This window comes from Ranitomeya imitator, chromosome 3 (genome assembly GCF_032444005.1).
Source record: "Ranitomeya imitator isolate aRanImi1 chromosome 3, aRanImi1.pri, whole genome shotgun sequence".
Lineage (NCBI taxonomy): Eukaryota > Metazoa > Chordata > Amphibia > Anura > Dendrobatidae > Ranitomeya > Ranitomeya imitator.
Window position 1 is genome coordinate 350,619,620 of NC_091284.1, and position 27,891 is coordinate 350,647,510.

A 27,891-nucleotide genomic window follows, 5' to 3' on the forward strand; every position below is an offset into this window, starting at 1 on the left:
AGAGAAAAATCAGACAAACTGAACATTTTGCAGTGGTCTCTTAATTTTTGTCAGCGCTGTATATATATTTTTTCAAACTTATGTACAGGAACTATGTAATGCAAAAATAGGATCAAATTCTGTCCCGTAATCAAATAACGTATAATGTTCAACAAAATTTATATTGTTGTACCATGTTAGTCTGAAAAATCGATGTAAATACTTTAATGATCAATACTTTTGTCTTTTTGGGGCATAAAAGTATTTACATGTTCAAGTCATCAAGAAAAGGTAAAGTGTTTTCAATTGGTTAACAGTTTAATCGATGCTGTGGTCTTATGCTCCAGGTGGTCAAGTAGTAATATTGCGAGTCCACAATTATATTCGACCCTTAGGGCTAAGTAAATCAGTGGACATTCTATATATTGCTGGTTTCCATTCACAAGGAAATCAGAAATAAGATTTTACCAAATCACTTCCATTGTCTGGCTCAGCGAGAATTCTCAAGCAGCGCTTTCATTTCTCCTTAAGGACACGGATGCCGTTTCTTCCAGTGCTGTGAATTATAGATAAGGAGATTGGTCCCTCCATTGAGCACTGCATTAAGTACAGCCTGATTTCTTCTTGACTTCCATTGGTGTTAGGCTGACATATTGTAAGAGATGTTCAGCTTTTCCATTGCCTTAGACACATATAAGATTACTAATATGCAATAAAATACGATGGTACAGGAAAACCCAGCTAAGAGCATACGGGATGTGATAATCGCACGGACCCCATTGCTTCCTACAATACTGTGCTACATTTTATAATTGTGCTCTGGGCCCCAACTGCTGAGTGGACACAAACAAAAGGATGAATTATCCAGCTCAGAAAATACATACACTGATTTATCGAATTCTTCTAGTGTCCTCTGAGACGGCAAGCAATTTGTTTAAGAGTTGGAAGGTGCATTAAAATGAGATAGACCATGCAGGTCAATGATTTCCCATACTACAGAGACATTCTCCCTCTACTTAGAAGATCAAGTTCTATGAATTTCAACTGGATTAGCAAATTTAACTGTTTACAGGTTAGAAGATGGGATTTTCCCTTTAGACTTTCTATATATTCTGTAAAAGGCAATTTTTCATCCTGACACTGGTATACCTGGCATAACAGGTGTCGTTTGCCCAAAACATATGTTACATTGATATACTCAGTGCATTAGAGAGTAACTGGCATTTTAATTTCTTTTCATATGTCAATAAATATCCGATCAGACAAATCTGTTTCTTTCTCCTCTTGGACTGATCATTCATTATCAAAATTGTCAGTTCACAGGTAAAATAGGTCTTCAAAAAACATCACAAAAAACAGCCTTACCAACACAAGATCAGATTAACAATGCCTGAGCAGGATGCAGAAGACCCCCCATGATAAAGGCGGGGGCAACACAGATGTAAAGTACTGATGACACAGCCACGCACAAACCTACCAATTCTTATAGGGGGTGATTGTGTAGTATTAAACATGCACCCAGATGGAGCTTGGAGAGGATGCCAGTCACACAGACACGCGTGATGCACAGGGTCTGGCTTACAGCCTTAGATGACTCCCGTGCTATTAGATCAGGTGGGCAACTGTGCACAATATAAGTGCACCCCACAAGGACAGACACCCCAATTCTCCCAACCAATACTAACGGACTTGGCAGCATTCAGCATAAAAATGAAAAAAGTTTAATAAAAAAGTATAAAATATACAAGATATTAGTTGATATTTTGGCCAAAATACGCAAGCTAAAATATGTCTTCAGTAAATACAGATTTTCCCTTTTTTGAGATATGAGATTGCAGTTGGCGCTCATAAAGTTCTATGGAGAGCAGCCATTTGAGGAGAATTTGTCACTATCCTCCTCTACCACTTCCTCCCCTCCGGATAGAATTTTATGAGCACCAACCGTCGTCTCTTATCTCAGTGATGGGGAAGTCTTTCTTCACTGAATACGTATTCTACCCAAGGATTGAGAGTGAAAGTTCAATCCAAGAGGAGAAAAAAGCAGATGTCTCTGATAAGATTACATAGATACTATATACAGTACATACTGATATATATATATATATATATACATACATACATATATATAGAAATATTTGTGTGGGTGTATATACCTGTACACACACATATATCTATAGATATATATATTTAGCGGAAGAAATAAGTATTGAACACTTCACCAAGTACCAGTAAATGTATTTCTAATGGTGCTATTGAGAAGAAATCCCCAACAACCCATCTAATCCACAAATAAATCAAACCATAGATGTAAATTAAGTACTGTGTAATAAGAAATTACGCAGGGAAAAAGCATTGAAAACACCTATTGAAATCTTATGTGAAGGGAACCTGTCAGCAGGTTGGCACTGGTATAGTGATTAACATGATACCTGGGGTGATGAAAACTGCCTTGTGGTTGTTGTTTAATCCTTATTTTCAGTTAAGAATATGCTGGTGCTCCAGGGTGGCCTGTGAGCGGTGCTGTGGGGGGGGCGGGGGGGGTCTTTGCCTGATCTGATAGATAGCCGGCTCCATCTTGATGACACCAAAAACCAAATTATTATTTTTTCTTTAGCGAAATGGTAGTTTTGCCTGCACGATACCATCTATCACAATCTGAATGATGCTACTGTGAAATTGCTATTTTGATTACCATTTTTTTTTACTCAAGAAATTTCTATGACAAAATCAGATGAAAGTATGGATATTATAGATGTGATCATGCTACAGCACAGGTGCCGCTGGCAGCGGTGTATGATGAATGTAATTTTTTTTTTCAAACAATAATATATACAGTATATAAAGTAAGGGACAGGTTACTGAGGGATTAGTGACCTGTCAGAAGCCATACTGGTGAATAACTAAACTAAGCCCTCCTCCTACATCCCCACCCCGGAACACGGGCATATCATTAGTTGAAAACTACAAATAAAGATTACACAACAACCACAAGACAGATTTCATCAACCAAGGTATCATTTTAATCAGTATAACGGCGCCGACCTGACACTGTGTGTAGGTTACTGTGCACAGTCCTGCTGACAGGTTCATTTTAACACTTCACACAAATGTCATTGTTTGTGATGACAACTTAAAGACACCTTCTGTATGGAGGTGATGTGTTAAATACAAATTTTACCGGGTATATATGAAAAAAAAGCCTGCATATGTACCATAACTTGAAAAGCAAGACTTTGATCATTTTTTTTCTTTAGAAAAACAAGGCCTTCTAAAGATGGCAGTGCAATTTTTAATATTGGAGATATGGCTATTCATAATATGGAAAAAAAAGAGTTTGGCAGAGCTACAGATCAGTGAAGGACACTGTTGATGCCACAGATAATTGTAATTAACATTTGCTCGTGAGGGCCGCAGCCGCTGTATGAATGGCCTTGTACCCACTGGGGATGACGATGGGAGGATAGATCTGCAGCTGTATGCTAATCTGCCAGCTTCTAAACCATTCCGAAAGGTCAACATATTGAGATTTCCCCAGCTCATTTCCTTCTCACAATACTTATTGATTCAGACCATCTTTTTAGAAGCGTATGGTTTTAATTAGCAATTCATTGTTCGGAGGCTTTTCAAACAGTAAATTGTGGTAAAATAAGTAAAACTTTCTCTTTGTTGATGCAATAAGCATACGCTATGCAAATCTCTGACGGAAATCTGCTCTGCAAGTCTTATGTTGCTTTCACCAACGGTAATTTATCGCTGCATATTAAAGACGAAGGAAAGTAAGAGTGTAACAATGAGGATGAAGATTATTCTGGGTAGCGAAAGCTGACATCTAAAGCCAGAAGTAGATCCAGCAGGGAGAAATATAAAGCTAGCGATACAGCTAAAGGTGTTGCAACATTAAGAAAGTGTAGCAACTAATGATAGCAAATGTGGCCACCTAGTGACCTGAGAGTTTAATTTACAAGAAATCTGTCACCTGGTTTTTGCCTTCTACTCAGAGTTCTCATTCAGAGAACTGGCAGATCTGCAACAGATAAAGCAGTGGTTTTATGAAAATGACAGCAAGCAGCCCAGTCAGTGACACATTGCTGGTATCGGGGTCTTCGTCTCTACATTATGCTGCTTTCAGATGGGGTAGCAAAAACCCAGTGACAGATTCCCTTCAAATCTATCATTACAAGGAGAAGTAGAATGGCAGGTTGTGCATGTGCTCTGCCTCATTTAAGTCTATGACACCAAAGATACCAAAGGGCAGCGAACGCTGCACAACCTGCCACTCCGTTACTCTCTTCATAGCCAGGGTCAGAAAAAGGTGAATGGTGGACTAAGATGAATGAAGTGGCAGATACAGTGATGCTTGGACGTTTGCAAACCCTTCAGAATTGTCTATATTTCTGTATAAATTTGACCAAAAACTAAACCAAATTTTTGCACAAGTTACATTTAGAACTTCTGTTACTGTAGATCCAAATTATGAGGAAATACGGGAAATTCTCAAACGTTAACAAACTTTCAAACACCACTGTATTACATGCGCCTTGCTGCTTCATTCAAGTCTTGTAAGCTTGCGAGCAGGGCCCTCACTCCTCCTGGTATCTGTTTTGAACTGTATTTCTGTTATGCTGTAATGTCTATTGTCTGTACAAGTCCCCTCTATAATTTGTAAAGCGCTGCGGAATATGTTGGCGCTATATAAATAAAATTATTATTATTATTATTATTATTGTACACTAAACATACCAGTGGATAGATGATATCCTGTTCATCTTCAAGTATCCCTTTAATGTTGGATGGCCAAAGTCACCATTTAGTCCTAGCTTTAGTCCTTTCCAAATATTTTTTTTTTCCTTTTAAAACCACGTCTGGCACAGGCTCAACAAATTGCATCCCCAGCAGTGGTGTTTTTCCAAAAAGCACTGTTTGTGAAACCACCTTAAGAGAAAATTACCAGATATACACAGTAAAAGCTTCAGTAATATGTAGTGTGACTTTGCCATGCAAAGAACTTATTAAAATATAACAAAACACAAATTTGTCATTTACAAGCAATGAAAGCGCCAGGGCAAGCCATAAGGCCACGGTCACACATTCAGTATTTGGTGAGTATTTTACCTCAGTATGTGTAAGCCAAAACCAGGTGTGTGCGCTAAATACAGAAGTGGTGACGTGTTTCTATTACACTTTTGCCCTGATTGTTCCACTTCTGATTTTGGCTTACAAATATGGTTATAAAATACTGACCAAATACTGAACATCTGAAAAAGGCCTAATATAAACTCTTTTAAAATGAACCTGTCACCATTTTTTTGCCTCATAAACCATGCCCATCACCTACACCCCTTTTATATTTTCATAGGAGCCGCTGCATACGTCTGAAAAAGAGTTTTATACACGTCCCGTCTGATAAAGTGGATCACATCTGTATGGGATCTACACAGGGCTCGAAGTCTGGCACCTGCACAGTGGAATCAGAGACCTTCGCAGGCGCATCTCACTCTGTCCTTTTGAACAACCAGGGAGCTGGTGATATACAAATGAATCCACCTCCTGCATATTACACAACTTCGCACTGCCGGTGTTAGGGGTCAAGTTCCCGCTTCTGCACAGGGGGAATCTCGAGCCACCTCCGCTGCGGTCTCCCATTTTTGTCCAGGCGCAGTGGAGTCTGCTCAGCAAAGACGTCGGTCCCAGTGTCTTGCTCGCTCTCACTCTGTTCTGAGAGTTACTGCTGCTTCTCCAGTCTCTGCCATTAAAGTCTGTGCTGGTCAGCAGCGAGCGGACTTCTCTGGGACTAAGTCCTTGTCTGCATGTACTGAGCATGCCCAGGGTAAGATCTCCCATTGGAGATCGAGGGTCATGTGCTCAGGCTCTGCCGCACATTCCATTGGTCCTCTTGGCAGGTCTTGGAAGGGCAAAAGTGCTGTAACCACTTCCTGTGCTGTAACTATATAAACTGCGCATGACCGCACGGCCATGCGCTAGTATTAACAATTACTAATGTGTGTATGTTGTGAGTGCAAGTCGTCCTTGGATACCCCTACCCTATTGAATGTCTGTTCGCGGAAGGTGTATGGTTGCTATCTAGCGCCCGACTTAGCCTACAGCACGAATCACACATTACAGCGTCCAGTTGCTGTGACCGCCAGTACGGCGCCGTGCACTTCCTCTGTGCTTTCCTTACCCAAGCCTGGGTGGTTAGTGGCGTTCGTCAGTGCGGCACTGCATGCACTCTTGTGCCTTAATACTGTTATTCAGTTTCCTTACACACCCAGTTGCGGTGTTGTGCCAGCAAGGGTCTAATCGGACTTCAATCCTAGTTGGGGTTGAGTTCGCTGACTACTTGCTCGCGCTTTAGGTGCGGTACCGCGGTCCTGTGACTTAACAGGATTGCTTCTTTCACGCTGGGTGAGGTTTAACCCACGCGTGTATACTTTTACTTTTGTGTACCGCCATATAGTCTGCAAATTGCTAGCAGCAGGTTTTCACCTGCACGGTGGACCCCGGACTGCGAACGCATCTATATCATCTGTCTTGGTGCGTTCCGCCAGTCCTAACAGAATACTAGCGCCAGGGTCTGGCTAGTAAAATGGCGGACGACCAGCGTTTACAGAGGTACATCCAGCAGCTGGAGGGAAGGTTGGCGGCTCTTGAGCGTACAACCTCAGCTGTGGATGTCACTGCTGTAGCTGTGCAGGCTGCAAGTGTAGCCGCAGCCAGTTTGTCCGCTGCCACCCCTGCTCCGACTTTATCCCGTCTCCCGCTTCCTGACAAGTTTGCTGGCGACAGTAAACATTGTCGCGGATTCGTGAGCCAGTGCTCTATACATCTTGAGCTCCTGGCGTCACGTTTTCCTACGGAGCGGGCGAGAGTGGGATTTATCCTATCTCTCTTGTCGGGCAGGACGTTGGAGTGGGCAACGCCACGCTGGGAGCGAGATGATCGTGTCGTACAGAGTGCTCCTCTCTTCTTGGACACTCTGAAGCAGGTCTTTTTAGGGCCTCAGGTTACCCACGACACCGTACTCCAATTGTTGTCTATTACGCAGGGTACGTCCGTGGTCAGCCAGTTTGCCATCCAGTTCCGGACTCTAGCTTCAGAGTTAGAGTGGCCAGACAAAGTTCTTATTCCGGTGTTCTGGAGGGGACTGGCAGATCATGTGAAGGACGCCTTGGCCACTAGGGAGATACCGGCCACACTGGAGGAACTTATTTCTGTGTCTACCCGCATCGACCTCCGTTTTCACGAGCGGAGGTTGGAGCGGACCCAGTGTAGGCAGAGGTTTCGGCTGGCTCCAACTTTCGCCAGACCTCTGGAATCCCCTGTCTTGGCGTCAGATTCCCATGAGGCCATGGAGGTTTCTCGAGCGGGACCTAAATCTCTAGCCGCTCGAGTACCCGTGGTTTGTAAAAACTGTCAACAACATGGACATTACGCCAATAAATGTCCGCGGCGGTCGGGAAACGACCGCGTCTAGTAACCATTGGGGGAGGTTCACTAGACACAGCAGCATTCTCCTCCAAACTGTCCTTTAAAGGGACAATCCTGTTAGGATCCTCCACTCTAACAGTCGAGCTTTGTGTGGATTCAGGAGCAGAGGGAAACTTCATGTCCTCTGCTTTTGCTACACGTCATGCTATACCACTAGTCATGCTCGCCAAACCATTAACGGTTAGAGTTGTGAATGGGGCGACACTCCCACTGCAAATCACACACCAGACAGTTCCGTTCTCGCTGTCCATATCTCCTTCCCATCAGGATATTATTTCCCTTCTTGTCCTTCCTGAGGGAATGGATGAGATTTTGCTGGGAATACCCTGGCTCCGTTTCCACTCCCCACATATTGAGTGGTCCTCAGGGAGAATATTGGGTTGGAGTAAGTCTTGTTTGGGCAGGTGTGTGAGTGAGTGTGTACAGGTCTCTACTACCGAGGTACCCGCAGATCTTTCATCACTTCCCAGGTATTATTGGTGTTATGCAGACGTGTTCTCTAAAAAGGCTGCTGAGACTCTACCGCCCCATCGCCCTTACGACTGTCCTATCGACCTCTTGCCTGGAGCCGAACCTCCTCGGGGAAGGGTATATCCCCTCTCTCTCCCGGAGACGGAGGCTATGTCTCAATACATTCGGGAGAATTTGGCAAGAGGGTTTATAAGTCAGTGTCTCCGGCAGGGGAGGGATTCTTCTTCGTGCAAAAGAAGAACGGGGAGTTACGTCCTTGCATTGATTATAGGGGACTCAATGCTATCACTATTAAGAACAAATACCCGTTGCCCCTGATATCGGAGCTCTTTGACAGATTATGGGGAGCTAAAATATTCACCAAATTAGATCTGCGGGGTGCCTACAATCTGATTCGCATCCGTGAGGGGGACGAGTGGAAAACGGCTTTCAATACCAGGGATGGGCACTATGAGTACCTGGTGATGCCTTTCGGGCTCTGTAATGCCCCAGCAGTTTTTCAGGACATTGTCAACGATATCTTCCGGGATATGCTTTCTACCTCGGTCGTAGTCTATCTGGATGATATTCTCATCTTCTCTCCAGATATTGACTCCCACCGGAGAGATGTTGGCAGAGTTTTCGAACTCTTACGGGCGAATTCCTTATATGCAAAGTTGGAGAAGTGTGTTTGAGCAGGAGTCCTTGCCTTTCCTGGGCTATATCATCTCGGCCCAGGGATTGGCTATGGATCCTGCCAAACTACAAGCAGTGATGGACTGGCAGGAACCCCATTCTCTTAAAGCGGTGCAGCGCTTTATGGGGTTCATAAATTACTATCGCCAGTTCATTCCCCACTTCTCAACTTTGGTAGCTCCCTTGGTATCCCTCACCAAGAAGGGAGCGAATCCCAAATCGTGGTCCGAAGGGGTCTCCAAGGCCTTCACTTCTATAAAGTCCCATTTTGCTAGCGCTCCCATCTTACATCGTCCCGATGTGGGTAAGCCATTCCTTTTGGAAGTGGATGCCTCATCCGTTGGTGCAGGAGCAGTCCTCTATCAAAAGGATGCTCAGGGTCGGAAGCATCCATGCTTCTTTTTCTCAAAGACCTTCACACCAGCGGAGAGAAATTACTCCATCGGCGATAGGGAGTTGCTGGCAATGAAGTTGGCCTTTTCGGAGTGGAGACATCTCTTGGAGGGTGCTCGGTTCCCATTCCAAGTTTTCACGGATCACAAGAATTTGGTCTATTTACAAACAGCCCAGCGGCTGAATTCTCGTCAGGCCAGATGGTCCTTGTTTTTCTCCCGGTTCCACTTTACCCTACATTATCTCGCCGGGGAGAAGAACATTCGTGCCGACGCTCTCTCTCGCTCCTTCGTGTCAGCTGACGAGGAGGAGGACGAGCCTCGGCTCATTGTCCCTTCGGAGAGTCTGAGAACTGTAGCTCCGGTTTCGCTAGAGTCTGTGCCTCCGGGCAAGACTTTTGTTCCCATCAATTTGCGTCCGGAGGTTCTCTCTTGGGCTCATTCGTCCAGAGTGGGTGGACACTTTGGGGAAAAAAGGACATCTGAGTTACTGGCGAGAATGTACTGGTGGCCACATATGGTTCGTGACGTCGGAGACTACGTTCGGGCATGTGTCTCTTGTGCCAAGAATAAGTCTTCCCAACAACGGCCAGCTGGTTTGTTATACCCTCTGCCGGTGGCAGACAGGCCCTGGGAGATGGTCGGGATGGATGTTGTTGTGGGTCTGCCCAAGTCTCGTGGCTGTACCATTATTTGGGTAATCACCGACCATTTTTCTAAAATGGTGCATTTGGTGCCGCTTCCCCGGTTACCTTCTGCACGGGCCTTGGCAGCGTTGTTTGTCAAACACATCTTTCGTCTTCACGGTATGCCAGACAAAATTGTCAGTGACCGAGGTCCCCAGTTTGCGTCTCGGTTCTGGAGAGAGCTTTGTCGTCTTCTCAGAATTGAGTTGAATCTCTCTTCGGCTTATCATCCCGAGACGAATGGGTTGGTAGAGAGAGCCAACCAGACCTTGGTCACATATCTGCGACATTTTGTTTCTGCTAAGCAGGATGACTGGGCATCTTTGCTACCGTGGGCGGAGTTTGCTCTTAACAATGCTGTCGCTGATTCCACTGGACAGACTCCATTCCTCCTTAACTATGGTCAGCATCCGCGGGTACCTGTGTCCATGCCCGTGTCGTCCGCCGATTCCAGGGTGGCAGACTGGGCTGTGGAGGCACGGGACATTTGGGATCGCACTCAGGATGCCATTCAGGCTTCCAAGGAGAGAATGAGGTCCTCCGCCGACGCACATCAGCGCCCGCTCCAACCTTTGCTCCTGGCGACTTAGTGTGGCTCTCCGCCCGTAACATCAGGCTGCGAGTTGAGTCTACCAAGTTTGCACCTCGCTACTTAGGTCCTTTTAAGGTCCTCGAACAGGTTAATCCTGTGGTTTACCGTCTGGCCCTTCCTCCACGCCTAGGTATCACCGACACCTTTCATGTGTCCCTCCTTAAAGGGAACCTGTCACCTGAATTTGGCGGGACTGGTTTTGGGTCATATGGGCGGAGTTTTTGGGTGTTTGATTCACCCTTTCCTTACCCGCTGGCTGCATGCTGGCTGCAATATTGGATTGAAGTTCATTCTCTGTCCTCCATAGTACATGCCTGCACAAGGCAAGATTGCTTTGTGCAGGTGTGTACTATGGAGGACAGAGAATGAACTTCAATCCAATATTGCAGCCAGCATGCAGCCAGCGGGTAAGGAAAGGGTGAATCAAACACCCGAAAACTCCGCCCATATGACCCAAAACCAGTCCCGCCAAATTCAGGTGACAGAGTCCCTTTAAGCCCGTCTACATGTCCTGGTTTTCTGAATCATCTACTGGGACGTCGGGTTGGTCTACGGACGATTACGAGGTGAACGCTATCTTGGGGTACAAGGTGTTTCATGGCAAAAAATTTTATTTGGTGGACCGGAGGGGTTACGGTCCTGAGGATAGATCCTGGGAGCCTGCTGAGCACATTCGGGCTCCACAGCTCATTGCTGCCTTCGAACGTAGCAAGGCCCAAGGAGGGGGGGGCCCTAGGATGGGGGGTAATGTTAGGGGTCGAGTTCCCGCTTCTGCACAGGGGGAATCTCGAGCCACCTCCGCTGCGGTCTCCCATTCTTGTCCAGCCGCAGTGGAGTCTGCTCAGCAAAGACGTCGGTCCCAGCGTCTTGCTCATTCTCACTCTGTTCTGAGAGTTACTGCTGCTTCTCCAGTCTCTGCCATTAAAGTCAGTGCTGGTCAGCAGCGAACGGACTTCTCTGGGACTAAGTCCTTGTCTGCACGTACTGAGCATGCCCAGGGTAAGATCTCCCGTTGGAGATCAAGGGTCATGTGCTCAGGCTCTGCAGCACATTCCATTGGTCCTCTTGGCAGGTCTTGGAAGGGCAAAAGTGCTGTAACCACTTCCTGTGCTGTAACTATATAAACTGCGCATGACCGCACGGCCATGCGCTTGTATTGTCTAACAATTGCTAATGTGTGTATGTTGTGAGTGCAAGTCGTCCTTGGATACCCCTACCCTATTGAATGTCTGTTCGCGGAAGGTGTATGGTTGCTATCTAGCGCCCGACTTAGCCTACAGCACGAATCACACATTACAGCGTCCAGTTGCTGTGACCGCCAGTACGGCGCCGTGCACTTCCTCTGTGCTTTCCTTACCCAAGCCTGGGTGGTTAGTGGCGTTCGTCAGTGCGGCACTGCATGCACTCTTGTGCCTTAATACTGTTATTCAGTTTCCTTACACACCCAGTTGCGGTGTTGTGCCAGCAAGGGTCTAATCGGACTTCAATCCTAGTTGGGGTTGAGTTCGCTGACTACTTGCTCGCGCTTTAGGTGCGGTACCGCGGTCCTGTGACTTAACAGGATTGCTTCTTTCACGCTGGGTGAGGTTTAACCCACGCGTGTATACTTTTACTTTTGTGTACCGCCATATAGTCTGCAAATTGCTAGCAGCAGGTTTTCACCTGCACGGTGGACCCCGGACTGCGAACGCATCTATATCATCTGTCTTGGTGCGTTCCGCCAGTCCTAACAGCCGGTCTCTAATTCCACTGCACCAGCACGAGACTTTCAGCACTGTGTTAATGATGGAAAGACGTCATCCACTTCCATTCAGATAGAAGAGGCAGAGTTTTAAGGTACCAGGGTGGCGCTGATCACAATCTGGATTCGCCTATAGGACGGGCTCACACAATTTACAGACAGCGCAGGACATGTATTTTTTCAGAGGTATGCAGGGGCACCTATCAAACTCTAAAGGGGTTGTAGGAACCTCATTTACATGATTTTAAATGTGCTCGGCCAGGTTTATAAGGCATAAAACTTGCGACAGATTCCTTTTAAATACAGTTGTTAGCTCATAAACCGATGATCTCAGTTCTTCGTCATTAGATTCTTACATTTACCGATTAAAGCATACTTTACCAGCATATCTTTAATTTTATAAACCAGGAAATATAACACATGAAACTATATAATATATCTCATTAGGATAAGGTGACTTCTTCACCTCCCAGCAGGCTGAAGTTCAACAATCCCTGCAATATTCAGAAATACATTCCGTGTGTAAAACTCTTAGGCCTGTTCACATCTAAGTAGGAGACTCCATCACGAATGCAATAATTTTTAATGAGAATAAATAGCCCCATATGTTAACAAATGTAACAATGTTCTGGAGCCTCATGGACCTAACTTATGGGGTCCTTGGAAGGAATACAAGTAGTATTTGATGAAATCATGGATCTAGTGCAGCACTATGGCTTTTCTTACAAATGTAAGCCATAGTGTATGTGTTACCTTCAACGTACCTGAAGGCTGTTTAGAGGGCATTGAGGGGGGAACCATGCTGCATTCTCAAGACCCCAGCTCTGAGAGAGGAGGGAGTGACAGGTACTCCTAACTGCGAGAAGAGCTACCATTACAGAGTCAGCAGGGAAGTTGAGGAATAACCAGAGTAGATAGGGTGAAAACAACACAAGACAAAGTCTGCATTTGGTGGAGGGGGGAAAGGGGAAGGGAAGTATAGAGGTCATAAGACGTCAAATGCATTAGAAATAGAAACCAGTAAAGTAATGAAATTCTGCAGGTTCAAGAGAGCTAGTGAAGGCAGCAATACCCTGGAAGAACTTGACATTCAGCATATATATATACTGGAAAGGACATACACACGAGGAGTTGGTTGTAACTTTACATCAGAGGTAAAGCTTCCTGTCTGAAAGTTAGTACAACTGTTTAGACTTAAGGTTAACTAATAACTAAAGTATAAAAATATTTTTCCATGTCAAAGGTGTCCATAACTTTTACAAATCTAAAGAAGTAACACATGCAACACTTAAATTGGTAGTAACTGAATGTTAGATCCTATTCACTCATTCAGTTTTCCTGCACGTGTTCTCCTCTTGTTATTTGTTTTTTGTGTGAGTGGATAAAACACCTACCCATTATTATCTATGCATCTTTTCTGATGCCTGGTATGCAAAAAACAGTGAAATGTCTAATTTTAATCCGGTTTGTGGATCAAACTTGTCTAATTATTATTTTGCCGTCTATTTTCACTAGCTAATTAATCTTGACAACCTCTAGTAGCTTTTTTTTATAGTAAAAAAACGGCACATAGATAAAAAATGGCTGAAAATCGAATTCATCGACATGAAAAACCATTAATTGTTTGTGCATGGTAAAAAAAACTGGCATGGGAATCCAGCCTACCTCTGAAAGGTGTTTCATGGTGTTTCAGGTCTTAACAATTCTATCAAATATTCTTTCTTTCTGTTCTGTGATTCAAATCTGTTACATGTAACTTATATCAGACGTCCAACCTTATTTTAAGAAGCAAAGGACCTCACAAAACTTATATGAACAGAAATAGTCACATCAATAAAAAAGACAAATGATTTTCAACACCTTCTTTATTGTTGTAAAACATGAAAAAGGCCAGTTCTTAATTTATCCATGGATATCCCCCAACACTGGTTTTGGGTGGACACGGGGGCGGCCACGAGGTTGTCCTCTTCTGCGCAGAGGGCCGATAAGTCGGCTCCCTGCCCAGGTGGGATTTTCGACACTACCCCTGGCCATAGTGCTTGGCATAGAAGACCCAGTTCTTGGATCTTGAAGAAAGAATTGAGCAAAAGAACAGGGCAAAGTGGCTGAAACTGAAGAAATGCGTGTCCCTCTTGGACGTGTTAGTCCACCACGAGCCCTTCGGGTAGTAGTTGCAGTGCCACTGCATGGTGTTCCCCTGCCTTCTGGACCCTGACCATCTTGAGCAATTGCTCTCTCTTGCCTTCTTTTCCTAAGTTCATCTCGGATATCACCTAGCACACCAAGTAGCTGACGATGAAGCTCTCTATCTCTTGCTCTTTCCTCACGCTGCCGGGTCATTTCTTCTTCTTTTAAAGCCAATTCTTGACGGTATAATTGGTCCCTCAATTTCTCTAGCTGCAAAAGGCGATGAAGACTAGCTCTCCAACGAGCTCTTCTATCATCTTTAGCACGAGGGCGTCCTAACCTTCTTGGCATTGTGGCACTAGAGGCCTGGTCACCCTCAGGATACTCAGAAGACAAAAGGGATTCATTACAACTATGTTCACTGCGCTGAGATGAAGCAAGTTGGTGATCTTCTTCCCCATTATTATCTTTTCTGTGGTCTTGCATCAAAGGCCAAACCATTCCTCCAGGCAAAGAACCAATCTCTGTTTGCTGACTACCTCCATCTCTCTCAGACTGTGTAGACTCTGCTGACTCAGGTACCCTGTCAGATGGTGGAATATCTGAGTCACTCTCATCCCCCCAACCTGTGTGTGCTGAAAGATAGCAGAGAGGATCTTCAGTGGAAGAAGCTAGTGGACCTGGAGAAACACGCCTAAAAGACTGTTTGATCTGTCTTCCCACAGTGAGAGACACCCGTACTTCCTCTTTTGTTGGGGACCAGTGCTCAAGGTAAGGATTCATAATCATTCCTTGACATCTTCTGCTTTCTAGCTCTTGGTCTTCTGTATCTCCTTCTACTGATGTAGTACTATATGTTACTAATGTGCCACTTCTTTGAGGTGGTGACAATGCTGATCTCATAGGGGACCTTTGATTTGGCAGTGATGATGCTGTGGAAATAAAGCAGAAAAAATGGTAAACCACATAGCACAAGGATGAAGCTCCTGAAAAAACTAAAATCTAGTGCATTGATCTAACACTAATACCCTGCAAAAATGCCTTATCTAGCCAGTGCTTGTGGATTCAGATTTTGGTCTACTGATTAGCGAAAGTCTTTGTGGTTTTTTAAAAACAAAAAAATTGTTTAAAACATTTTGGGCTTGTATGACCTCAAAAATATTAAGATTCTGCATGGGGAAATATTTCTGTAATGCAAAAAATTGAACGATACCTCTGTAAAATGTTTTTAATTGAGTAAAAGGGATTTTTCCAACACAGCTTACAAATCCCTTACATTGCATTTAAACATACTTGCAGACAAAGTTCAAAGGAAATGTGTTTCATATTTAATTTACACTAAATCATTTAGTTATTTGAACCCACTTTCAAACACGTATTTTAGCAAACCTAGAATTGTAGCAGGCCACAAAATGCGTCTTCTATAATCCTTGACATGATGTGCTTTGCAGTGTACAGACTTTTCCCCATGTAGCATCTTGACCTGCTCTGCCTTTAGCCCCTGCTGTTGCCTACAGAATCCAGAAAGCAAAAAAAAACAGGGAGTATTGGCCTCGGCTATGGATTTCAGGGTGCAGGACCTTCAGCAGAAGCTAAAGAAGAGGGTTGCCTGGAGTCGCAGTGCTGGATTGGGTGGCTGGCATCATGATTGATACTCTGTGTTTGAGCTGAGAGAAAAATATCCGTACAGCTAAATCATTGGTAAGTAGCTATTCTACTGTATTTTAATGTACAATATGTCTTAAGAAATGATTGTATCATTAAAAAGGTAATGTTACAGGGTAATGAAGCACCTCTCACTAATCTATCTCATTTAAGCAGGCTACCATAGAACGTGCAATTTATTTAGATATAACTTTATTATGATTAATGTGGTTTTCTTTTAAGGAAACCACTATGGGAAACCTGGCTTTTTCAGGTAAGAAAACACTTAAGTTTACAGTCTTCAAAAATCGATTGGGAATTTATCAGCTAATGTACTAATTTTCTTCTGTCTTTGCTAAAACTACAGATATGTCCCTTAGTACAATGCATTATATTGAAGTCTGTTGAGCTTACCTGGATCAGCTTTGATGCCTTCCAGCTCACCCACCATCCTGCACAACATGCAAGAAGGGAGAACCCTTCCCTCTTACTGGGATGGGGGTTATGAGCATGGTGGCCCCTCCTGGCAGCCCTGATCGGGAAGCTCCTCTTTAAATCTTGCCGAAGGTCCAGGCACCCAATGTCTTGTGTTGAGACTCTTGGTACATCATGCATAGCCGAGGCCGCTGGATCTGTGTCCACAGCTGGGGCTCTCTTGATATTTATTAGATGGGGTTACCATTTTATATTATACTGAGGGTAAGGATGAAGGCTTATTATATGGAGCTTTTAAATAATAACTGTTTATTTAACAGGCATTGTTAGACAGGGGCAAATGATCACTTGGACCATTAGTAAGGAATTATTACGCAATTCATCTCAAGTTGAACAAATGTTTCTTTCTGTAGTTGTAACCATTAAGTGAGGTTTAAGTATGCTATCAGGAGGGACAAGAACTATTGCTTGTGTCTGTGTGCTACAAGAGTGGTGTAAACATTTGGCAGATAATACACCCAGCATTTATGATGAACATTAATACTGCACATTGCACTAGAGAAACAAAACAGTTTTAATCAAGATAAAACCAAACTCAACTAAATTCAAGAAGTTACCTAGTGACTCACGTAAAGGTGACTATAGTGGCCTAGTTCTGCAATAATAATTAACATCTGTACTTTGACCTCCAAGTGTAAACTTTGGAATGCAAATACATAACATACAATTTCTTTAAGTACTTTCGGGTTTCTCACAGAATTAAAAATATATGTCCATTGATAAGTTACCTCTAGCTCACAGATAGAGCAAGGTTTTCTAAGCTTATAAGTAACTTGTTAATGACATCTACATAACCGTCTTTTCTAGCTCTACAAGCCATGTTTTAGCTGAAAGTCTCCATGTATCATTTTTTTTTAAATTGTTCAGACACAGTTGCAATATACAGTGATACTCTTGAGTTGTATACAATCTTGTGGACTGTAGTTGTCTTTCATTAGCAGTAACATAACAAAAAATCTCTGTGTAGCCCAGGCCTTAGTCTTGGGCTAGATGGTGACTTTGGCTGCAACACAGGTTACGGGGCCAAAGATCACTTGACAACACTGCTACAACGCAGCACAAGGCAGGTTAAAGTGGTCGTCTTCTATGGTTCAGTGACCACCCTAGGCAAATTGCAAAAAATCCAACTTTATGTGACTTGCTAGTCATGATCCTGATACCTTGGGGTTCACAATCTGACCACATTGCGTTACAATGTAGCAAATGCACATAGCGGTCTTTTGGCTGTGTCGTGGCCAAAGTAGCCGTCTGGCCTCAGCCTTATTGTTACCATGTGTGAAACAACACAGTTCAAGATACAATTTAATTTTCGGCTTTACATGCAAACATATCTGACATGAACACAGCATTGAGCCATCAAACAACATAGGTGTGACATATAAAGGATATTTTGTATTGTAATTGTGCAACAATACAATGGGCTGATGAAAGTACAAAGATACTGGAACTGGGAACACTTAGCCTACATGAAAATGCCACATACACAAGTACAAGTTACCCTGAGAGAAGATTTTATACAATTTACAGTTTACCTAGTATTACCACTTTACGAAAAAAAAATGTTCACAAAAGTCACCTTCCATCAAACTGCAGAAAAAGAAAAACTGCTCTAGCAAAAGATGAAGCAGATGTTATTTTACCATTGAGTGATGTGGAAGAGGTGAATATATCCCTGACTAAGAATGCAGTTTTGCCACATGATGGCACCTGTGTTAGCTTTAATGAAGACCATTTAGGTTTTGGCTGAACTGTATTTTCAAATCTTAACTAGTTTGAAAAATACATCATGACGTTATTAAGTGAAGAACATACAGTATGTTTACAGATGGTGTAATGCAGCATCTAATAACATGAGTTCTTGGAAATGAACTTCTGTTTTGTTATAAACAATCATATTGTAGAACGCCAATTGTCGTTTTCAATAATATCAATTTAATTTGCTTCCACAGAGACTAGCAAATTGATCTAAAAAATTTTGTTTTTATTATTAAAAGGTAGACTTTTTCTGATAATCTTCATTTCAAAATTAAAAATGTACCAGGTGTTAGAAATGCCAAACGTAAACTAATTAAACTCCGTCCATTATGGCCTCCATCAACAGAAAGTGTGCTCAGGAAATGAAAACCTCATGAAAATGTTGATTTCCTTTTTTCTTTGATTCTCCTCCCTTTCCACTCTCTGGCAAAATCATGGGGGTCTCCACAAATAAACTATGGGGAGAGCTGGACCCCATAGAAGTTGCTAGGCCCACTATTTTGCAAATTACACGGCTTCTTTTGCTAATTCTATTCCATTGAATATTGGGCCTAGCTGTCTAAGTTTAGAAAAATAAAACAATGATTGCCAATTGAAGACAGTAGATCTTTAAAAAATTCTATTTGTGCAACCATGAATTCCTAATACAGATTAATATCAGGCATGCCTTCCCTGTCACTCGCTGTCCTCACGACTCCCACGATCTAATTTACACACTGTTTGAAATTCATTGAAGTGCAGGCAAGAGGAAAATAGCCAGGAACAGGAGTCTGTATGACAGTGACATCTGTTAGGAAGTGATACAGTATGCAAGTATGAAGCTTCTCAGTCACTACTGTAAACTTCCACAGTCCAGACCTGATGGCCAGTCCATTGCTGGTCAATGTAAGAATACTCTGAAATGACTTGTTGGTCACATATTATTTGGCTTTCCATGTATCCTCACATTGTTAATTACTGTAGCGTAGTTTTTTCAGCATTACAGCAGCAGGATGTTGCCATTATGTTAAAACTTTTGCAATTGACTTATAAAGTGAAATATGCTGTAGATGCTGGCTTTAAAAAATGTAACCAATTGATAGATTTATTTGTCAAAAAGCATGAAGCTGAAGCAGTTGATTTATAAATGACCAAATGAGGCCAATGGGTTCTAAACTGTACATATGATATTGTTTTGGTGTGCAAAGAGTATTCTGATATCTCTCCACTAGTGTTGAGCGATACCGTCCGATACTTGAAAGTATCGGTATCGGATAGTATCGGCCGATACCCAAAAAGTATCGGATATCGCCGATACCGATATCCGATACCAATACAAGTCAATGGGACATCAAGTATCGGAAGGTATCCTGATGGATCCCAGGGTCTGAAGGAGAGGAAACTCTCCTTCAGGCCCTGGGATCCATAGTTAGGTGTAAAATAAAGAATTAAAATAAAAAATATTGTTATATTCACCTCTCCGGCGGCCCCTGGAACATCACCGCGAGGAACCGGCGTCCGGCAGGCTTCTTTGTTCAAAATGAGAGCCTTTAGGACCTGCGGAATGACGTCGCGGCTTCTGATTGGTCGCGTGCCGCCCATGTGACCGCCACGCGACCAATCAGAAGCCGCGACGTCATTCCACAGGTCCTTAAGGCACTCATTCTAGGAATTTATCTGAGGAATGACGTCGCGTCTTCTGATTGGTCGCGTGGCGGTCACATGGGCGGCACGCGACCAATCAGAAGCCGCGACGTCATTCCGCAGGTCCTAAAGGCGCTCATTTTGAACAAAGAAGCCTGCCGGACGCCGGTAACTCGCGGTGATGTTCCAGGGGCCGCCGGAGAGGTGAATATAACAATATTTTTTATTTTAATTCTTTATTTTACACCTCCGATACCGATACCCGATACCACAAAAATATCGGATCTCGGTATCGGAATTCCGATACCGCAAGTATCGGCCGATACCCGATACTTGCGGTATCGGAATGCTCAACACTACTCTCCACACATTACAAAGACTCAAGGGGCTGTATGATTTACAAAATCCATTTTCAAATGGAATAGTTAATCGTGGGGGGACAATTCTATTAGATGGAGTGGAGCACACTTTCAAAGAGAATCTATCATAATGATAATCCCATGACATTCATTTATTGCATTGATTTCCCATATTAATAGCATTTGTTCAATACTACTTTTTGCATGTAATGGTGCTACAGGAAAACTGGACATACGCCGTCAACTACAGCTTATCATTAATTGTTGGTTGATTTTTCCATTAAAGGGTTTGTCTTGAGCTGTCTATAGTGTACAGCTGGTTGCCTACATTACTGGCCAACCTACAGTCTCTGAGTGGTCGGTTACCTAGGCAAGTAATGTGCGCCACTTGTAGGTGCTATGCTTTAGCATTTTCTTCTGGTGCTTTGAACCTGGCCGGATTACTGGATCCGTCAGACCTAAGAGCCTGTGTGTGTTGTCTCTTTGTGCAACAACAAAGCCGTCTCTACTCTCTGCATGGGAGAGCAACAGTTCAGACTAGCAGCGTTTTCACACCACTGGTTCGAACTTCAGGAGCTTACCACCACTGGCCAAACAGGAAGCCAGGGAGTAGTGCCCTCCTGAAGGTAGAGCATTTGAACTACCCTTTATGATCTTTAAAGATTTATAGATAGGACTCTGATAAGAATCTGGTCAGAAAAGGGAAATTATATTTATCACAATATAGTCCATTAACATTCGAAAGGAAAAATAACTTGTATTGTGGGAATTATTGTGTATTTGTATGGCATTTATTTGTATGTGTGTCTGTATAAAGGTATTTTTATAAACTGATCTCACAAGTAGCATTGCCTTTTAAATGTTAACTATGTTTTGATGCTCTTAATTTTTTTTACACTTTTTTGGAATCAAAGGAAGTCTTACTTGCAGTACATAACGAGGAAGCTGAATATACAGTTGTGGCCAAAAGTATTGACACCCCTGCAATTCTGTCAGAGAATACTCCGTTTCTTCCTGAAAATGATTGCAATCACAAATTCTTTGGTATTATTATCTTCATTTAATTTGTCTTAAATGAAAAAACAGAAAAGAGAATGAAGCAAAAAGCAAAACATTGATCATTTCACACAAAACTCCAAAAATGGACCAGACAAAAGTATTGGCACCCTCGGCCTAATACTTGGTTGCACAACCTTTAGCCAAAATAACTGCAACCAACCACTTCCGGTAACAATCAATGAGTTTCTTTCAATGCTCTGCTGGAATTTTAGACCATTCTTCTTTGGCGAACTGCTCCAGGTCCCTGATATTTGAAGGATACCTTCTCCAAACTGCCATTTTTAGATCACTCCACAGGTGTTCTATGGGATTCAGGTCTGGACTCATTGCTGGCCACCTTTGAAGTCTCCAGTGCTTTCTCTCAAACCATTTTCTATTGCTTTTTGAAGTGTGTTTTGGGTCATTGTCCTGCAGGAAGACCCATGACCTCTGAAGGAGACCCAGCTTTCTCACACTGGGCCCTACATTATGCTGCAAAATTTGTTGGTAGTCTTCAGACTTCACAATGCCATGCACATGGTCAAGCAGTCCAAGTACCAGAGGCAGCAAAGCAACCCCAAAACATCAGGGAACCTCTGCCATATTTGACTGTAGGGACCGTGTTCTTTTCTTTGAATGCCTCTTTTTTTCTCCTGTAAACTCTATGTTGATGCCTTTGCCCAAAAAGCTCTACTTTTGTCTCATCTGACCAGAGAACATTCTTCCAAAACGTTTTAAGCTTTTTCAGGTAAGTTCTGGCAAACTCCAGCCTGGCTTTTTTATGTCTCTGGGTAAGAAGTGGGGTCTTCCTGAGTCTCCTACCATACAGTCCCTTTTCATTCAGATGCCGATGGATAGTATGGGTTGACACTGTTGTACCCTTGGACTGCGGGGCAGCTTGAACTTGTTTGGATGTTAGTCGAGGTTCTTTATCCAACATCCACACAATCTTGCGTTGAAATCTCTTGTCAATTTTTTTTTTCCGTCCACATCTAGGGAGGTTAGCCACAGTGCCATGGGCTTTAAACTTCTTGATGACACTGCGCACGGTAGACACAGGAACATTCAGGTCTTTGGAGATGGACTTGTAGCCTTGAGATTGCTGATGCTTCCTCACAATTTGGTTTCTCAACTCCTCAGACAGTTCTTTGGTCTTCTTTCTTTTCTCCATGCTCAATGTGGTACACACAAGGACACAGGACAGAGGTTGAGTCAACTTTAATCCATGTCAACTGGCTGCAAGTGTGATTTAGTTATTGCCAACACCTGTTAGAAGCCACAGGTAAGTTACAGGTGCTGTTAATTACACAAATTCGAGAAGCATCACATGATTTTTCGAACAGTGCCAATACTTTTGTCCACCCCCTTTTTTATGTTTGGTGTGGAATTATATCCAATTTGGCTTTAGGACAATTCTTTTTGTGTGTTTTTTTTTCATTTAAGACAAATTAAATTAAGATAATAATAACAAAGAATTTGTGTTTGCAATTATTTTCAGTAAAAAACTGATTATCTGACAGAATTGCAGGGGTGTCAATACTTTTGGCCACAACTGTAAGTGTTATCTGTACAAATGATACTCCTTAATGTTTCTTGCAAATTTTAGGAGCCCCAACGTCAATGTTATGGATGATATGTATGTAAAGGGACTCAATAACTCTGAAATTGATGTATTCCAGTCTAAAATCAAGGATAGTTAGTTTCAAGAAGTCAAAGATGGATTTAATGTAGGTTTATATCTGTCCAGAAACAGAGACTGTATGTGTTTCATGCAAAGATTTTTTCATATCCATCCTAAAACAGTCTCTATATGTGTTGCAGTGCATGAGCTGTGAGCCTTGCTAAGTTCTCTTCGTTATGTATCTTAGGAAATATGAATTTTTCATGTAAAAGTATAATTTATTATGCAGGAATTTCCAGAACTCAATCTTTTTCATTGTAACATCTTTATCATCTGTACAATTGTACAACACAAACCAGTTTTGAGAAGTTTGGCCTCTTTAAAGGCTTTCTCAACAGTGGAAGTTTCAGAAAACCCAAAGACATTACAAGGGATTTTCGTTATTGAAAACTCAATGGCCTTACAATATCAACTGCATCAAGCTCAACATCTTTGACAAATAGACCTGCGCAAAAACAATATCTGTACAGCATTTATCTCACTAGAGCTATAGTGACATTTACATTTCTGTGCCATCCAATGCTTAAGGGTTGTTTTGCATCTCCGTAAATCTTTCTTTTATATTCCTACATTAATATTCAAGGAAGAATAAAAAAAAGTACTCGTGTCACTAAAATATATTGTCTGCATTAAGCAATATAACACAAACTTTGCTGAAATACAGTCAGTACAGAAGTTGTTTCCCCAAACATATTATTTCTAAAATTGTATGGCACTCACTTTATGGCTATGTATTACTGTACATAAGCAATTTGTATAACCGTAATAATTAATAGAAATACACTCTGACTTTCTCAGCTCCCAAAGAAGGGCCTATGGCTTCAGGTTTTCTTCAATTGGGGTTTCAGTTCAAAAAGGACTTAACCAGTTAAGGGTACTTTCACACTAGCGTTTTTTTAAATCCGTCACAATGCGTCGTTTTGCAGAAAAAACGCATCCTGCAAAAGTGCATGTAGGATGCGTTTTTTCCCCATAGACTTCTATTGACGACGCATTTGCGACGGATTGCCACACTTCGCATTCGTCTTGCGACGGATGCGTCGTGCTTTGGTGGACCGTCGGGGGAAAAAAACGCTACATGTAACGTTTTTTCTCCTGACGGACCGCTTTTTCCGACCGCGCATGCGCGGCCGGAACTCCGCCCCCGCCTCCAGGCAACTTACAATGGGGCAGCGGATGCGCCGGAAAAAAGCATCCACTGCACCCAGTGTGCAATGCAGCAAACGCTATCGTCGGAATCTCTCCCCGACGCATTGCGACGGGGAGATTCCGACGCTAGTGTGAAAGAAGCCTAAGCCTACACTACTAACATTTACCCTTAAGAACATATGTAAATCATCATAACTTTAAAATAATTGCTGCAAATAAAATATAAAGGCTATAACTTAGATTTTGGCATCGCCAAAAAGCATAGAACGTTGAACCAAGCTTTAACTGAAAAAGTCAGAAAAATGATAAAGTTTTAAGGGCTGAATCATCAAGATCGGCATTTTGCCCCCTGGAATAAGATACACCATAATCATTAAGATGGCACATGCCTCCTATTGTGTTTGGTGCATCTTTGAGCTGCCATATGCCAGCAAAAAATATATGTACTCGAGTCATGGACTGGAGTAAGTTTCTGAAGTAATTTATAGCACAAATTATGTTGAAATTATTGGCTTTTCTTAGCAATGCCCCTCTTTACATTTCATAAAATTCTCAAACCTAACAAAAGCGCAAAAGATGCAGATTTTTTTTAGACATTTCAAACATCTTTACTCCAAATTAGGCATCGAAAGGATCAAGCCTTGATTATTTAGGCAATTATGATAAGTAAATTTGTGGTGATACTAATAACTGATCACATTATGTCAACCGGATTACTTTTTAGATCACACATTTTTCTTTTCAAAAGCTATTGCAACTAGTAATCAATTTTCATTTGAATGTGAAGTTTATTTAAGTATAGTTTTGCATGTTTAAAGGGGGCTTGCCAAGAATGTAATAAAATTGTTCCTCTCATGTAATTCAAACTGCAGTCCATCCTAGTTGTGTCAGGACAGACTGAAGTCTGCAGAAACACAGCTCCAGAGAACTGTGTCTCACATAGGAGATGGATCATAAGCACACATACCAGTAGGCTGCTGGAGAAGGGCTGTGACAGAAGTAGAATTAAATCTTCTCATTGGCTGACTGAATCCAAAGATTTTTTTTCTCCAGCCTTAAGGTACCTTCACACTCAGCAACTTTACAACGAGAACGACAATGATCCGTGACGTTGCAGCGTCCTGGATAGCGATCTCGTTGTGTTTGACACGCAGCAGCGATCTGGATCCCGCTGTGACATCACTGGTCGGAGCTAGAAGGCCCGAACTTTATTTGCTCGTCAGGTCGGCATGATTCGTCATGTTTGACAGCAAAAGCAACAATGCTTGCAATGTTTTAACATAGAGCTAACAACCAGCGAGAACGGTAAGTGAGTCGCCGTTACGTCACTGGATCGCTCCTGCATCGTTCTGGAGTTGCTGTGTTTGACGTCTCTACAGCGACATAAACAGCGACGCTCCAGCGATCGGCTCGTTGTCTATATTGCTGCAGCGACGCTGAGTGTGACGGTACCTTTAGTCCTTCATGTGCAGACATGGTCAGAGAAGATATATTTCTTCTCATATCACAGCCCTTTTTCTCAGAAAATGGAAGTACCGTATGTGTGTTTATGATACAGATCATCTCTCCTTTCTTCAGATTGCTGCAACTCTTCCTGACAAGTGACTAGGATGGGGTTTTATTCACTTTCACAAAGAAACCCTTTAAAGAGAACCCACCCCCACTTCTGACATGTCTACTTGAATAAATATTTCTATGTTCCATACAAAAAAACTGTGGAGCACATTTTTTTATATTCTGCATCGTACTGTTCCTCAGTTATTCCTTAGAAATGTATGAATAAAATGATAACTGAGTATTACCATTCCACTTTACAGATAGAAACAGGTGTACACAATCTGCATTCCCCTTTTCAGCTGGATACAGATGTACACAATCTGCATTCGCCTTTTCAACATACCTAGGTATCAAGTTATTGCAAATTTTCTATTATAGCAAAGGAACAAATCAGAGTTCTAAAAAAACAAACTCCTGCATTTTTACTTCAGGAAGATTGCTAAAGTATATCATAAAGTATTTATTAAAATGTCAGGAGAGTGAACAGGTTACCTCCTCAAGAAAACATTAACTAGATAATGCTAATTTTATAAATTAGATGGAATTTGATTGGGTGGAATATAGAAACCTGTACAGATAAAAGTTACCGTATCTATTACTTGCAATCTCTATAATAAATAATGCAAACATAACGGACCTAAGATCAGAGAATTAACAATTTTGCTATATAAAGAGCATTTTTCCGTTAAATTAAAAAAAATACTGATAGGCCCTTTATACCTTTTTTCCTCCATTCTTAAAACCTTTAAGTGACTTCTTTAGCAAAAAACTGTTTTCTGAAAATGATACGCCATTACAGCACTTATTGTCACTGGCCCATCCTCCTGGAAGAATGAATCTGCCTGGTTATACAATAAAACTGTACTTCCCCTTTGTTGCTGCAATGCTTGTTGGATCTGACATTTATTATTTAAGTGGAAATAGGTAACTTGTCCTAAAAGAGCTATTTCCAGTCATACTCACAGGAAAAAACAACTCAAGGGTGAAATTGCTCTTTGACAATATTGCAATATTATAACAAATGACTGTGTCAAAACAAAGATATTTCATATACATAGTTTGTAGACACTTTTTAGATATATTTGGTTACAATTACATATCAATATGTTACTGCACTCACTTAAGCCACTTTGTAATACATATAGAGGAGGATGTGTCCACTAATGATAAAATGTTGCAATAAAAGAGGATTGTACAGTGGGTATGGAAAGTATTCAGACCCCTTTAAAATTTTCACTCTTTGTTTCATTGCAGATATTTGGTAAATTCAAAAAAGTTCATTTTTTTCTCATTAAGGTACACTCTGCACCCCATCTTGACTGAAAAAAAACAGAAATGTAGACATTTTTGCAAATTTATTAAAAAAGAAAACCTGAAATATCACATGGTCATAAGTTTTCAGACCCTTTGCTCAGTATTGAGTATAAACTCCCTTTTGAGCTAGTACAGCCATGAGTCTTCTTGGGAATGATGTAACAAGTTTTTCACACCTGGATTTGGTGATCCTCTGCCATTCTTCCTTGCAGATTCTCTCCAGTTCTATAAGGTTAGATGGTGAACGTTGGTGGACAGCCATTTTCAGGTCTCTCCAGTGATGGTCAATTGGGTTTAGGTGACGGCTCTGGCTGGGCCAGTCAAGAATGGTCACAGAGCTGTTCTGAAGCCACACCTTTGGTATTTTAGCTGTGTGCTTAGGGTCACTGTCTTGTTGGAAGGTAAACCTTCATCCAAGTCTGAGGTCCAGAGCACTCTGGAAGAGGTTTTCACCAGGATATCTCTGCACTTGGCCGCATTCATGTTTCCTTCAATGACAACCAGTCGTCCTGTCCCTACAGCTGAAAAACACCCCCATAGCATGATGCTGCCACCACCATGTTTCACTGTTGGGATTGTATTGGACAGGTGATGAACAGTGCCTGGTTTTCTCCACACATACAGCATTGTTATGATCTGGTGGCCTTGGAGCAGCATGAGACGTACTCTGGAGAAAGTGGTCCCTGTACAGACTGCAAACCCTGAACCTAGCAGCGCAACTAAAAGCAGCCGTGGGGGGTACCTAACTCTCCCTAGACCCCTCGGCACAGCCTAAGATCTAACTACCCCTAAAGACAGAAACAGGAAACCTATCTTGCCTCAGAGAAAATCCCCAAAGGATAGATAGCCCCCCACAAATATTGACTGTGAGAGGAGAGGGAAAAAACATACGCAGATATGAAATCAGATTCCAGCACAGGAGGCCATACTAGCTAAAAAGAAAGAACAGAACAGAGTACTATGCGGTCAGTACAAAAACACTAGAAAATATCCACCGCAGAAAATATGGATCACCACATCTGACTAAAGACACGGGGGTATATCTGCATCTCCAGAGAAATAGCTAGGCTGCAAAAAATCCTTCACAGACCAAGCTGGACAAGACAAAAACATGAAAATGCACAG

General features: G+C 42.3%; 1 protein-coding gene across 11 annotated transcripts in view; it reads right to left on the reverse strand.

The window, feature by feature from the left end:
* Window positions 1–27,891, reverse strand: part of DLGAP3 (DLG associated protein 3) — a 764,134-nt gene that overhangs the window by 188,923 nt on the left and 547,320 nt on the right. For 6 of the 11 annotated variants that reach the window (XM_069756808.1, XM_069756806.1, XM_069756814.1 and 3 more), the window contains one exon: window positions 13,872–15,083. The exons of the other annotated variants lie outside the window; for them this stretch is intronic. In XM_069756808.1, coding sequence (XP_069612909.1) covers window positions 13,927–15,083 — 1,157 coding nt within the window. In that variant the 3' untranslated portion in view covers window positions 13,872–13,926. Of the gene's footprint in view, window positions 1–13,871; window positions 15,084–27,891 lie in introns of those variants that run through there. 11 annotated transcript variants of the gene reach the window in all.